Source organism: Danaus plexippus (assembly GCF_018135715.1).
Source record: "Danaus plexippus chromosome 22 unlocalized genomic scaffold, MEX_DaPlex mxdp_27, whole genome shotgun sequence".
In the NCBI taxonomy this organism is placed as follows: Eukaryota; Metazoa; Arthropoda; class Insecta; order Lepidoptera; family Nymphalidae; genus Danaus; species Danaus plexippus.
Window position 1 is genome coordinate 2719912 of NW_026869855.1, and position 11840 is coordinate 2731751.

The following is an 11840-nucleotide window of genomic DNA, read 5'->3' on the forward strand; positions in this document are numbered from 1 at the left end:
GTAGGTTAATAATTTTGGCGACAAGCTGTCGGGGTCAGTGACACTGATATTTTAGTGTTGACATACGTCGAAATTATTTTCTTTACGTATTTAAGGTATAAGGCTTAGGTATAGGTGCTGGTAAAAATATAACTAGTCTTTTCTAAAAACAATAATATTAATAATTAAACGTAGGCATTTATTCTTTTCGAAAAACTCCTTCGTGTTTTCTCCACACAGTACTCAAGATATTCGTCCAACAAATAAAAACTTTGACATTGGCAAAATATTCCATTATTCCAGTGCGAATGAAACCATAGCATAAAAAAGCTTGTATATTGAGTTATAAAAAACTGCTTGAAAAATAAAATAAATAAAAAAAAAACAAGTTCATAATTTAAAAGATCAACACAACCACGATTCTAACTGCAGTCTACTTCGTTATCGCGACGAAATCACTTTTTGAAATAAGCAATCGTGTCTTTAGTAGCTTGGTGGATTTATCATATTACTCTAAATTAATTTCTTGAAGATCTTTCAAACAAATTAAAATATATATAATCTCTATTGAGTATACTTACTCAAACCTATATTTTAATGATTTAATTGACTTCAGTCATTTCTCTTAACAATTATGTCAGGTAAATACTTTATATTTTTTTAGTCATGTTTATATCATATACGTATACGTTTATATTTAAAGTGGTGGTGGCCTGGAGATTAAAGGCCCGCCTCTCATACGTGAGGGCGCGGGTCCGAAACCTGGCAAGTACCGATGTGATCTTTTCCGAGTCATACCTATGTACTTTCTAAGATTCTTTAAACACCACTGGCTGGAACAAGCTACAGCAAACCTTTGGGGTCTAAATAGTTCCAAAAAAGTGCTGGTGCCGAAGGCAAGGGGAAACCACTGCAACTGTCTCTTCCCATGAAAGTCATCGTGTATACGGATCACAGATACGTGATGACCACGACGAGTCTGCAAACACTCTTGCGACGATGATGATAATATTTAAACACATAAAGCTTTTCCATTCTTTTCTATATATTTTATTAATTAATAAATGAAAATGTTTTGATCGTTTTGAGAGCACGGTATATTATAACATAAAATACTTATAAATAATTTTATATTCAAAGAACGTAATAATAATAATAAATAAAATTATAAAAAAATGACAATGTTGTTTTTCTTCCCCAAAAATATGATTTTAGTTACTAATTAACCTAAGAACTTTGTGAATAGAATTTTTTTAACAACACACACCTATTGAAGTTTTGTATCCTTCGAGATTTAAATCGCGTAAAAAACATTTGACAGAACGATTCAATACTCGTTTGTTACATAATGAGGAAAAATAGAATTAAAAATATATGTGTAGGTATGTAGCTGTGTATTTAAATTTGGTGAGTCGTAACTATAAAAACGCTTGTAATTTTCTTTACAAAATACAAACCATTTATATTTAAAAGATGTTTAAATATTTTGTAAGTAGTCATATTACAGACTAGTCACCATCACCCATGGACATAGCATTATAAGGGATGTTGCGGACGTGTTACCGACCTTCGTATTTCCCCGAGCCAGTCCACGCTCGGGCTGCAGTAACTTGACCACAGCTAGGCTCTAACACCTTACCAAATATCAGAGAAGAGATGAGAGAGCCTTATATCCATTGGCCTGGTTATCGTTAATGAAGATTAACTCTATATAATAGTCATTTATTATTGCTCAGTTTTAAAACATGATTGCAAAACTAATATACCTTTACTGACCATTTTAATTATCAATCTAATAACTGTTTACATTTATTAGAATTTTATTAATATTGAAAATAATTTTGTTCTAAAAGAGTGTTCAAGCTGATAGCAAATAATGCAAAAAATCTGATATTTTTTTTTAGAAGATTATTTATTACATTTCAGAATATTCGTCCGTCTAGGCATTTGTCTATCTGAGAGGGCGTTTTTTTATTTATTACACAACCAAATAACCTAAATAACTAACATAAATTAAACGTTATATTTCAAAATTACCTTCACACATAGCCAGCGACTAGATATAAACATATTGCTGAATATTAATATAAAATGTGTTTGAATTTAAAAATACTATTTCCAATGCAACCTCTTTGGTTAATATTCTGTTTTTTTTTCTTCATCACATTTTCAACACGCTTTACATTAAACTAGTTTACAATTAAATGAAATAGCTTAATTTTTGTTTAATTCATTTATTATTTATTGTGTAAGTAGCACATTCAATCTTTCTCGTGTGTAAATTTTGTGTGTGAACTTACAGGCGATTACTTTGATCAAAGCACACGTCCACTAACGTTGTAGGCATTACGGGTTTTACCCATGATTGCAACAACGTGATACAAATATAAATTTGATAGATATCTACAAGGAAGATATACATATATATTTATATATATATATAATTATAAATAACTATCTCTGCCACTTGTGACTTCGTCCTTGATAAATAGTTATTTGTTTATAAAAAAAAATAAGTTACGTGTTGTTTTAAATAAAATCCTTACTTTATGTAACATCAGCAATTTGCCACTAAAAATTCCTTCAAAACTGGTCCAGCCATATCAAAGATTAGCTGAAAAAAAAAGTTAGTCTGACAAAAAAGTTATTACAATATTATAGTGATGTACCTTGTATACAATAAACACATTAAATAATTAGCTGTTATTTTTATATAACAAATCGCAATCACACTTTAATTTTAATAATTTGTGAAAATTTTTCTTTCATATCACACAAAATGTATCGACTTGCACTTTGCGTTAATTTTTTTATTTTAACGTCCTTTTTTATCCGGTTCTAAGGTTTTAATCCCGTCCCGTCTCATCCGAGGGAATTTTCGATTAAGGGGAATCCCCCGTCAAAAAATTTCTTTAAGAATAAACACATCTGAAGTTTGATAGACGACTCAGAATATTAAACAATGATGTCAAAATTTTGGAGTGTTTTAAATTGTTAATGACAATTTAATATGATGATAAGATGATAACAATTACTGAGAATATATTAAAAAAAAATCGTAAAATGAAACACACTACAATAAGATAAAAACGTAACAAAAATATTATGTGCCAATTAACAAAAAAATATATTTATATTATTGTAATATTTTGTTATTTCAAAACGACTTAAACTATATTTTTTCTGTATATATTTTTACCTGGACCTACACAAACAATTTAAATGAAACAAATAGTTTCGGATTACTTTGTAGCAACCAAAACTTCGGGAGTAGGTAGGTGTGTATTTTTTAAAAATAACAAAATACGCGTAGCAATCCGAGAATATTAGTTTCATTTAAATGAATACTTGCGAATATCTTAATTGCGAATTTATAGGTTTCGTTGGAAGAGTAGACCACGAGGAAGTTATTAAGATTTTTTATGTCATTAGACTGTTTTACAGATTTTAGTCATTCTTTATTTAAATTTGGAAATAAAAATAAAAAAAAACAAGAACTTAACAAACAAGGAATGTATACATACTTATTATGTATTTTTCCTTTTATGGTAATTAACTTTCACGCTACTCCGACTTTCGAATCTTGAATAACGTATTTTTAGTCCTTTTAGTTCACAAATTCAAGATAAATAAAGAATACTTGTTATTTTTATTAAATATTTATTGCTCCTCCAAAAAATTACCCAATGTTAATAAGGATTAATATATATATAGGTACCAGCTAATAAACTAGGTACCAGCCCCGGCTTCGCACTGGCTCTTTACAAAAAATATAAAATAGCCTATTTAATTTTTATAACTATTAAACTTATGATAACTTTGAAATGGTACGCCCGATTTAAATGATTTAAAATGTAATTTACAGATACTGATGTAGGCTTGAAAATGAAGTAATTTATGAAACTAATTTTTTTTTTCTTTTTACAAACTCGATTGTGACTGCAGCTTGTCATAAATTGGACAGAAAAAGAGGAGCATCGTTACAAGGGTTAAAGAACACATCTCAGATATCAAAACCAGGTGCGCGTCGAAGTCAGCAGTGTGTGAACACACAATGGACAAACCAGGCCTCTACATTCGGTTTCATAAACCACAAATCCTCGCTCGGGAAGACAAGTATATACCGAGATTAATTCGCGAGGCTATTGCAATTAAACAACATCCCAATAGAGAAGATGGCTGGAATCTATCAAACACCTGGGACTCCCTTCTTAAAAATATAAAATCCCATGTCCGTAACCACACCGCAGGACCTCAAGACGCCGTGAGCGCATTCTGCCGGCATCCAGAGCGGTACGCCAGAAAAATAAAAAATCGATGGCGGTAGGTGATAAATAACAAGTAACGACTGACAGACATTCACATCTCGCCTGCCCGTGATCACGATTGCTGAAAAGTAACCGAAATGTCGGGATTATGTAGTTTTTTAAATAATAAAAATCCGCGTAGTTTATCCGAAAAATATTAGTTTCATTTAAATGGATAAAACTCGCGAAAATCTTAGATCTCATGAAGTAATTTATGTTGACAAGACTTAATACCGTATTTATGTAAATAGCATTCCAAAAAACGCTTTAGGTATGCCAATTTTAAAAGTTGTAAAATGGATATAGTATGTTAACCTAAAAGTATAGACATATGCCACCGCGGATTTTTCTGTAGAGCTATATAAATTACACAATTCCTCCATATATTATTTTGTTATATCTCAAATACTTTAGGCAGTGTTTTCGTTAAAAACTCTCAGACGGCTCATGTTTTCCCGATATCTTCATTAATATCGTTAATATACACACATTTAAATACAAAAACTTAATAAATTATATACTTAAACCTTTCTCAAGAATCCTACTATCGAGTGGTGATAACTGTTTTATAATCGGAGCAGTAGTTGTTCTGTTTATCGCGAACAGACAGACGTGGCGAGGGACTTTATTTTATAATATGTATTGAATAATGTTTAGACTTTTTTCGATTCAAATGTATAGGGCGTCCAGCAAAACGCAAAATCGGTTAAATATCTTGTAGAGAGACTGAAATTTAAGAGAGATAAAAAAAAATTGTCGACGAATCAAAATATATTTAGCCGAAGAAGGTTTTCCATTGATAGTTAGTGTTGCCACTTTCCCGAACTGACGTTTCTAAAATAATACAGATAAAAAAGTGTAGAATTAATTTATTAATTGAATAAAAAGTCACATTTACAATGAAATAAATTGAAAACTCAATGACATAAAAAAAATTTAAAACTAAAGTAATTTTTTTTATTAAATAATTGTTAGAACTTTGGCTCTAAAATTATATTCGTTAAATTATATAATTTACTATTTTAATTTTCGACATTAGATTATAAAGCTATGCTGTTTCTAATAAAACAAATCAATTGGTAAGAAATATATATATCTGTCATTTAAAAGCGATGTTATGTACAAATCTTTATGTGGGTATGTACATATTCTGCGGTTTTCCTTTAACAAACTTGTCTAGTAAATAGTATTTTTATTTATCTATTAATAGGATATTTGTAATATTATATATGTATATATTTGTTTGTTAAACAATATCCACGACAAAAACTGAGACGAAAACTTCTCAGCATTCCACGGATTCACTGTGCGGGTGCCGGGTCCATCGTGTTGTAGGGAGAGGAGCTTCAACAGTGCCTGGGACTTGTGACCCAGGTATAGGTTTAAGGGGCCCCTATCTAACGCACGTTAAATGCTCACCTCCACCGTCTAAGCTTTTTTCTCTACCTAACCAAATTTGAAACGAACCTACTAGGACTGCCTTCGAAGTACGTTCGTTAAGTTAGTTCTGGACAGGCCCAAATAATTTTGCAGATTGTAGAGTGATTTAGATGTTATACATCTCGCTACCGTTCCTACCACGTACAAATTTACGACAAAATATAAATTATTTTTTTAATGAATCTATGATTTTTGAATATACTACAGGGTTTTATTTACCTCAAGGTCAAGGATTAGACAGACAATCTTTGCAAGAGCAGACCTCAATAATTAAAAATACTTTTTGACTTTTGCCTTTGCCTTCCAATACCAATGAGCCTAGCTAAAGATATGAAACTTCTCAGCAATCCATAGATTCCTCGTGCGGGTGCTGGCTCCATTACTCAACACATTGATTTGTTATTAGGTAGCATTGAAATAATAAGAAATTTCATTCTAATTGATTACAATGGACCCTAATTAATCCGGCTAAGGTCTCATAAAATCTCTCTCATAATCCAACATGGTTTATAACTTATTATTATAATTTGTTGATAATCTTCACCAATTTATGATTGAACAAGTTAGAAGTATAGCGTATTGTTTTGATTCTATTCGCCTTCTAATTTGACTGCGCACGAGCAAGCGGTGTGATTTGTCATTCAGAGTTCACATATGATGATTGCTTTAACCAAAGCTATATATATTCATATTGCTATAAAATAATCGCCATTTTTAATCAGGTAGATTTCAACTATATTTGAATCATGTACCATAATAGAGGGCCCTAATAATTAGGCCCTCTATTATGGAACCTGGGATACAATTGGGTTCTGCGGGGAGTGATGCCTCCGCGCATGGATGTCATTTGCTTTGCGGATGACACGCTGATTGTGGCGGCAGCGAAAGATTGGGACGAAGCGGTCCACCTTGCGTCGTTCGGCACCTCCCTGGTAGTTCGGCGCATCCGGCTCCTGGGTCTGGAAGTAGCACTCAATAAAACGAGGGCCATCTCCTTCCATGCCCCTCGAACAGAGCCCATCTGGAGCTCAAAGTTATGGTAGAGGGCGTACCATACGAAGTACCTCGGCCTTACTTTGGACTCCCGGTGGAGCTACAAGGAGCATTTTAAGCTCCTCACTCCACGGCTGTGCGCTGCCGCAGCCGGTCTCGGACGGCTCCTCCCCAACGTGCGAGGGCCTGGTGCAAAGTACCGTCGGCTGTTTCACGGGGTGATACGGTCGAAGGCACTATACGGAGCACCGGAGTGGGCTGAGTGCCTTACATCCTGCATGCAAGATAATCACGACCAGAGCAGTGCGGGCATATCGCACGGTTAGCCACGGAGCGGCCTGCATACTAGCGGCCACGCCTCCTTCTGACATCGATGCACTTGTGCTTGCGGAGGTGTTTCGGCACAGAGTCGAGGCGAGACAGCGGGGTGAAGAGTCTGCTCTAGAAGACATAGAGCAGGCCTGAACCGAGGCGTGGAGTGAGGCCCTACACCGTTGGAAGGAAGCATTTACCAACCCCACCGCTGGTCACCGGACGATTGCCGCTTTTCGTCCGGTGTTAGAGGAGTGGGTGGGGCGCCATCGGGGCAGCCTCACCTTCCGCCTGGTGCAGATTCTAACCGGACATGGTTGTTTCGGCCACTACCAGCACCGGGTCGCCAGAAGGGAAAAAACAGCACAGTGTCACCACTGCACTCACTGCGGCGCCCGGCGGGAGGATCTTCTCGCTTCCAAGTTTGGTCGAGGCCATGATTGGTAGCGATGAGGCTTGGAAGGCTGCCGCTTGCTTCGCCGAAGCAGTTATGTCGGCGAAGGAAGCCGCGGAGAGAGAGCGGGAGGAGGATGCTCTAGCCGCTTCCATCCGGCGTAGACGTACGGGTCGGAGGAGACGGGTGAACCCGTAAACGCCTTTCTTCGACGACCTGGGGGTTCGACCAGCCTGCGTCAAATGGCATTGACGCAGCCATTGCACCTGGTCACCACGTTTGGGAATTATCTTAGCTTTCCCGGGTTATCCCCCATCGGCGCGGTAGTCCTGCACAGTAGCCGGGCGGCCCAGGGGTGAATTGGTGAATTACGACAGCAGGTCCCAAATCACCCTAAATACGGGCAGGAAGGGAAGCCGGGGAGTTTTAGTGGGTATTCCCAGTGCCAATACCAACAGGCGCTGGGCGACCTCCACACAAAACTCACTGTCGAGACAGGGCACTGAGCAGTCTGTAAGAGGATTTCTCCCGGAAAAATAAAAGGTTGAGGTAAGGTAGGCCGTAGGAAGTAGAAGGTACTGTTCTGAACACACCTGACACTGGATGAAGACTGAAAAATGATAATTCTTTCATATTTCAGCGTTGTACATAATTATTTGTTGGCTCGTTCCAAATGATCTCTAGACTACAGATATATATTTATTTACTTACAGTATTATAATTATGTAACATTTCTCTTAATTTTCCGTGTATTCTGAAGATTCTCATAAGCCTTAAGCTGCCATAACAGCATTAGCCATACTGAGCCAGGACTTATGAATCCGGGAACCTGAACAGGGCCTCAATGCGACTGGCAAGAGCAGTTATTGGTGTAGACACGAAATGGTTATCGTTCACAGAGAAAATCTGTTCACTTTCTGATTTATTCCTCTCTCCTCTCAAGTTTCTCACTGAGATATTGCAACGGGCATGAGTCTAATCTCAACACAGTATGTATGTATATATTAAATTTGGTTTATATCCGCGACTTCTCCCATTTTATCTTCTGTATCTTGTTCAGAAATAAAGAATGCTTGCTAATATTTTAACCAACCATCAGCGACATCGATGCTCTGCGTCAAGTGATTCCATACTACACACAATTACTATCATTTGGTATATGAAAACTGCTTTTAATAAAGGGATAAATTATATCCTACATGCCACTCCGATACTTATACTATATTTAAGGAATGTTTTTTTAATATCTATTTTGTTTTCTGATATAAATATTATAAGATTATTAGGACTAAAAAGGTTTACATAATGGAACTGTAAAAGTACACTATGTTTAAGTTACATTCACAAAAGAAAGACGAAAAATTAAAAACTCACAAAAACTTACTGAGTTAAATATAATAAAGTCTCCAACGTGGGTAGTTTTAAATTAGCTAGATTTATTTATGCCCAGCTATACATAAAATTTACTTCGTAACTATTCTTTTTCCAAATAGAATATTTCGTTTGTACCTTTGTACCTTTACTACAATATTGCTGTGTCAAACTTCATATGAAGCGTATCAAACTTTTCATCCAAAAAACGTTCGCATGACAGTATGAGAGGTTGTTTATCGATAAAACCGAAAACGCTCCGTATGTAGTTTGTCAATGTTAACTTGCTGTAAGAGCAAAGCATGTAGAATCAATGAGAGATATATTAAATATAGAGTTACACTAACTTGAATATAATAATATACTTATATTTTGACGATGCACACCCGTGGTAGGGATATTGTAATACAATCAAACTTATACTATACATAAAATATTCATTAACATGATTCAAAACTGTGTAAATGTCAAGTATATACTTTAAGTTCAACGAAGCTATATATATATATGAGTAAATATATATATAAATAAGTGGGTTTTTGGTGTGAGTGTGTAAAGGTCCTAAAACACAACCAGTTGACAGCATGTCAAAATATTTTTAATCCTGGTATTGGCATTTCGTATTAGAAGATTTTTTCCTTTTTGATTAACAAAAAGAGACTCATAAATATCATCTGTATGTATTAAAAAGTGTTTAAAATAAAATTACGTAGATGAAAAATTAAAAGCTGAGTAAAAAATGTTTAACTGTATATTATTCAATTGAGACACAGGTTCTTTGTCTGTATATAATTAAAATACCTAAATTTAAATGATATAATATTTAGATAAATTATTATGTTTATATAATATAAACAATAACGCGCGAGGTCACAACTCATTAGCGTGTTATCTAACCTGGTATTTCCTATTCGGAGATCTGATGTTGAAGGTTTTATATCTTTTATTTTGACGTTTATAAACAAACGGTACAAATATAATTAACGGCTCATATATGTAAAAAAAATTAAGACATATTTTTCTAATACGTTTATTATCTCCAGAGCATTAATATACTTACTCATAGTGGAACATATACAAAAATTAAAAAAAACTTCATAATTTCTTCGATTTCTTAAAGCAGCAAATGAACGGTGGCGTACAGACACAACTTACATTTTATTTTTATACGTTTATTAAATTTCAAACATCCGTATACACGTCACGCTTAACAAACATATTGAGAATGAGTATTTCTGATACACGAAGATCAGCCTTCGACATTTTAACACTACATCAACAAACACATGAACTATCAGAATACGCTTGGCTTAGAGTAAATACCACTGAAGATCACTGTGGCCGTTGGCTTCTCCATAACGAAATACAGGAACGGTTTGTTGGCTGAGAAGTTTGGTGTTGCTATACGGTCAGCGAAATAGGCAGATGTTGCTGCCGACGCTACCGTACCGGCCTCTGTGACTTCAATATCAGCTTTGTGAACTATCGCTGAGATGTAAATCTCCTCTGTCGTGACCTTATCGAAGCTTGCACGACCCGGTTCAAATATATCGTACACTCCCATACTGTTCAACGGTTTGTTTAAGACTACGTTCGTACTTATTTTGAATCTCGGCAACTTCACATCGATGTCTACTAAACCGAATTCCTCTTCGTCGCTCTTCAGTTGGGCAAATATATCCTTGAACGTTACCCTTTCAAAGGTGTTGTAAACTGAACTTACAGTATTCCTGGGGTAAGGGAGGATCACAAGCATACAGTAACGTTGGTCAACCCCGTAAGGCAGTTCCAACACCATGGCACCCATGGCTTTCATGTTAGAAAACGGAAATTGATATCTCTGATACATCATATTGACTTTGCCAATTTCCTTCTTGTTCTCATCATAGAACGGCTCAAGGTTCGTTTCTGTTTGGTTGAACGGCGAAGACCAAAGGCCCTTGAACGAAATAACGTTCGTCAGAATCATCCTGGACTTTAAGAAGTCTTGAGATTGGAGCACGTTAGACACAGTCGCGCCGTATTTTCCTATAAGCCTGTTGGCTACATTCGCCGCTGCATTTGGATCTTTGAAATTAAGAGTTTGGATCATTGCTCCAAAGTCTGTGCTCAAAGTGTTTTGAAAATTCCGGTTTATTTCAAAGCCTTTGTCCAAGAAGACGAAGTTTTTGATGTCCAAAGTGACGCCATAGGTTTGAGGCTCCAAAACTGATTTCGTTAAGTTTTTATATCCTCTAACGAGCGTATCTTCGTTCTTTGGTAAGAAAAACGCTTTTTCTATTTGGGATTTGCTCTCACCCGTAGCGCCTAAAGTGATGCCAGTCATAAGGCTCCATATACCGAATGGCGATATCACAACGTGTCCGTCAGCTTCCAATTGTGAGTAATGCAATAATTCTATACTAAAATTTCTGGCCCTATCACTGAAGTCAGCGAAACAAGTCGCTGTTAATGTAAATAGAATAAATATAGTGTACATTTTATCGTCTGATCACGCCAGTGATGCTAAACCAACTGACTCATAAGCGAGTCTTTATTGTGTTATAAGTGCGAAAACACGTTTCTGTAAGGCCTGTTGTATGCTTTTGATCACGCGCGCAATAAAACCTTAGCCTTTAAACATACCTAGATATCGGATCTTTGTCTTCTTACATATTGTAATGATTAAACACAATTTATAAACTATAATGTTTTGACAATATCGGAACTATTACAGAGTAATTAAAAATTGATCATATGTTATTCTTATATATCCTTCCCTTTCGAACGTAGTAATTATGAGTGAGACAGAATTATATGCTTTATTTCCATTAGATAAAGCGCACCATTGACAGTTCATTGATTTGTTTTCATCGCAGAATCATTAGTATCGATACTGGTTTTAACAGAATAAATTAAATAAAAATAAACGGACTTTTCTCATGACGTCCGTCAAACGGTTATCGTGCGATATGTGAAATACATTTTACCCAATGTGGGTAAATCTTTGTTTATTAATAATTCCATTTTTAAATTATTGTAAAATAGTGGCGTAACGATAAATA

The 11840-nt window shown here is 35.3% G+C and overlaps 1 protein-coding gene across 1 annotated transcript; it reads right to left on the reverse strand.

The window, feature by feature from the left end:
* Positions 1 to 9810: 9810 nt before the first annotated feature.
* On the reverse strand, positions 9811 to 11364 carry LOC116773587 (serine protease inhibitor 77Ba-like). The gene has a single exon (XM_032666070.2). It carries the CDS (start codon positions 11273 to 11275, stop codon positions 10091 to 10093), a length of 1185 nt encoding a protein of 394 aa, XP_032521961.2. The 5' UTR covers positions 11276 to 11364; the 3' UTR covers positions 9811 to 10090.
* Positions 11365 to 11840: the final 476 nt, after the last annotated feature.

Excerpts from the sequence above, each read along its gene's own strand:
- LOC116773587 (XM_032666070.2), bottom strand. The coding sequence starts at position 11,275 with ATGTACACTATATTTATTCTATTTACATTAACAGCGACTTGTTTCGCT.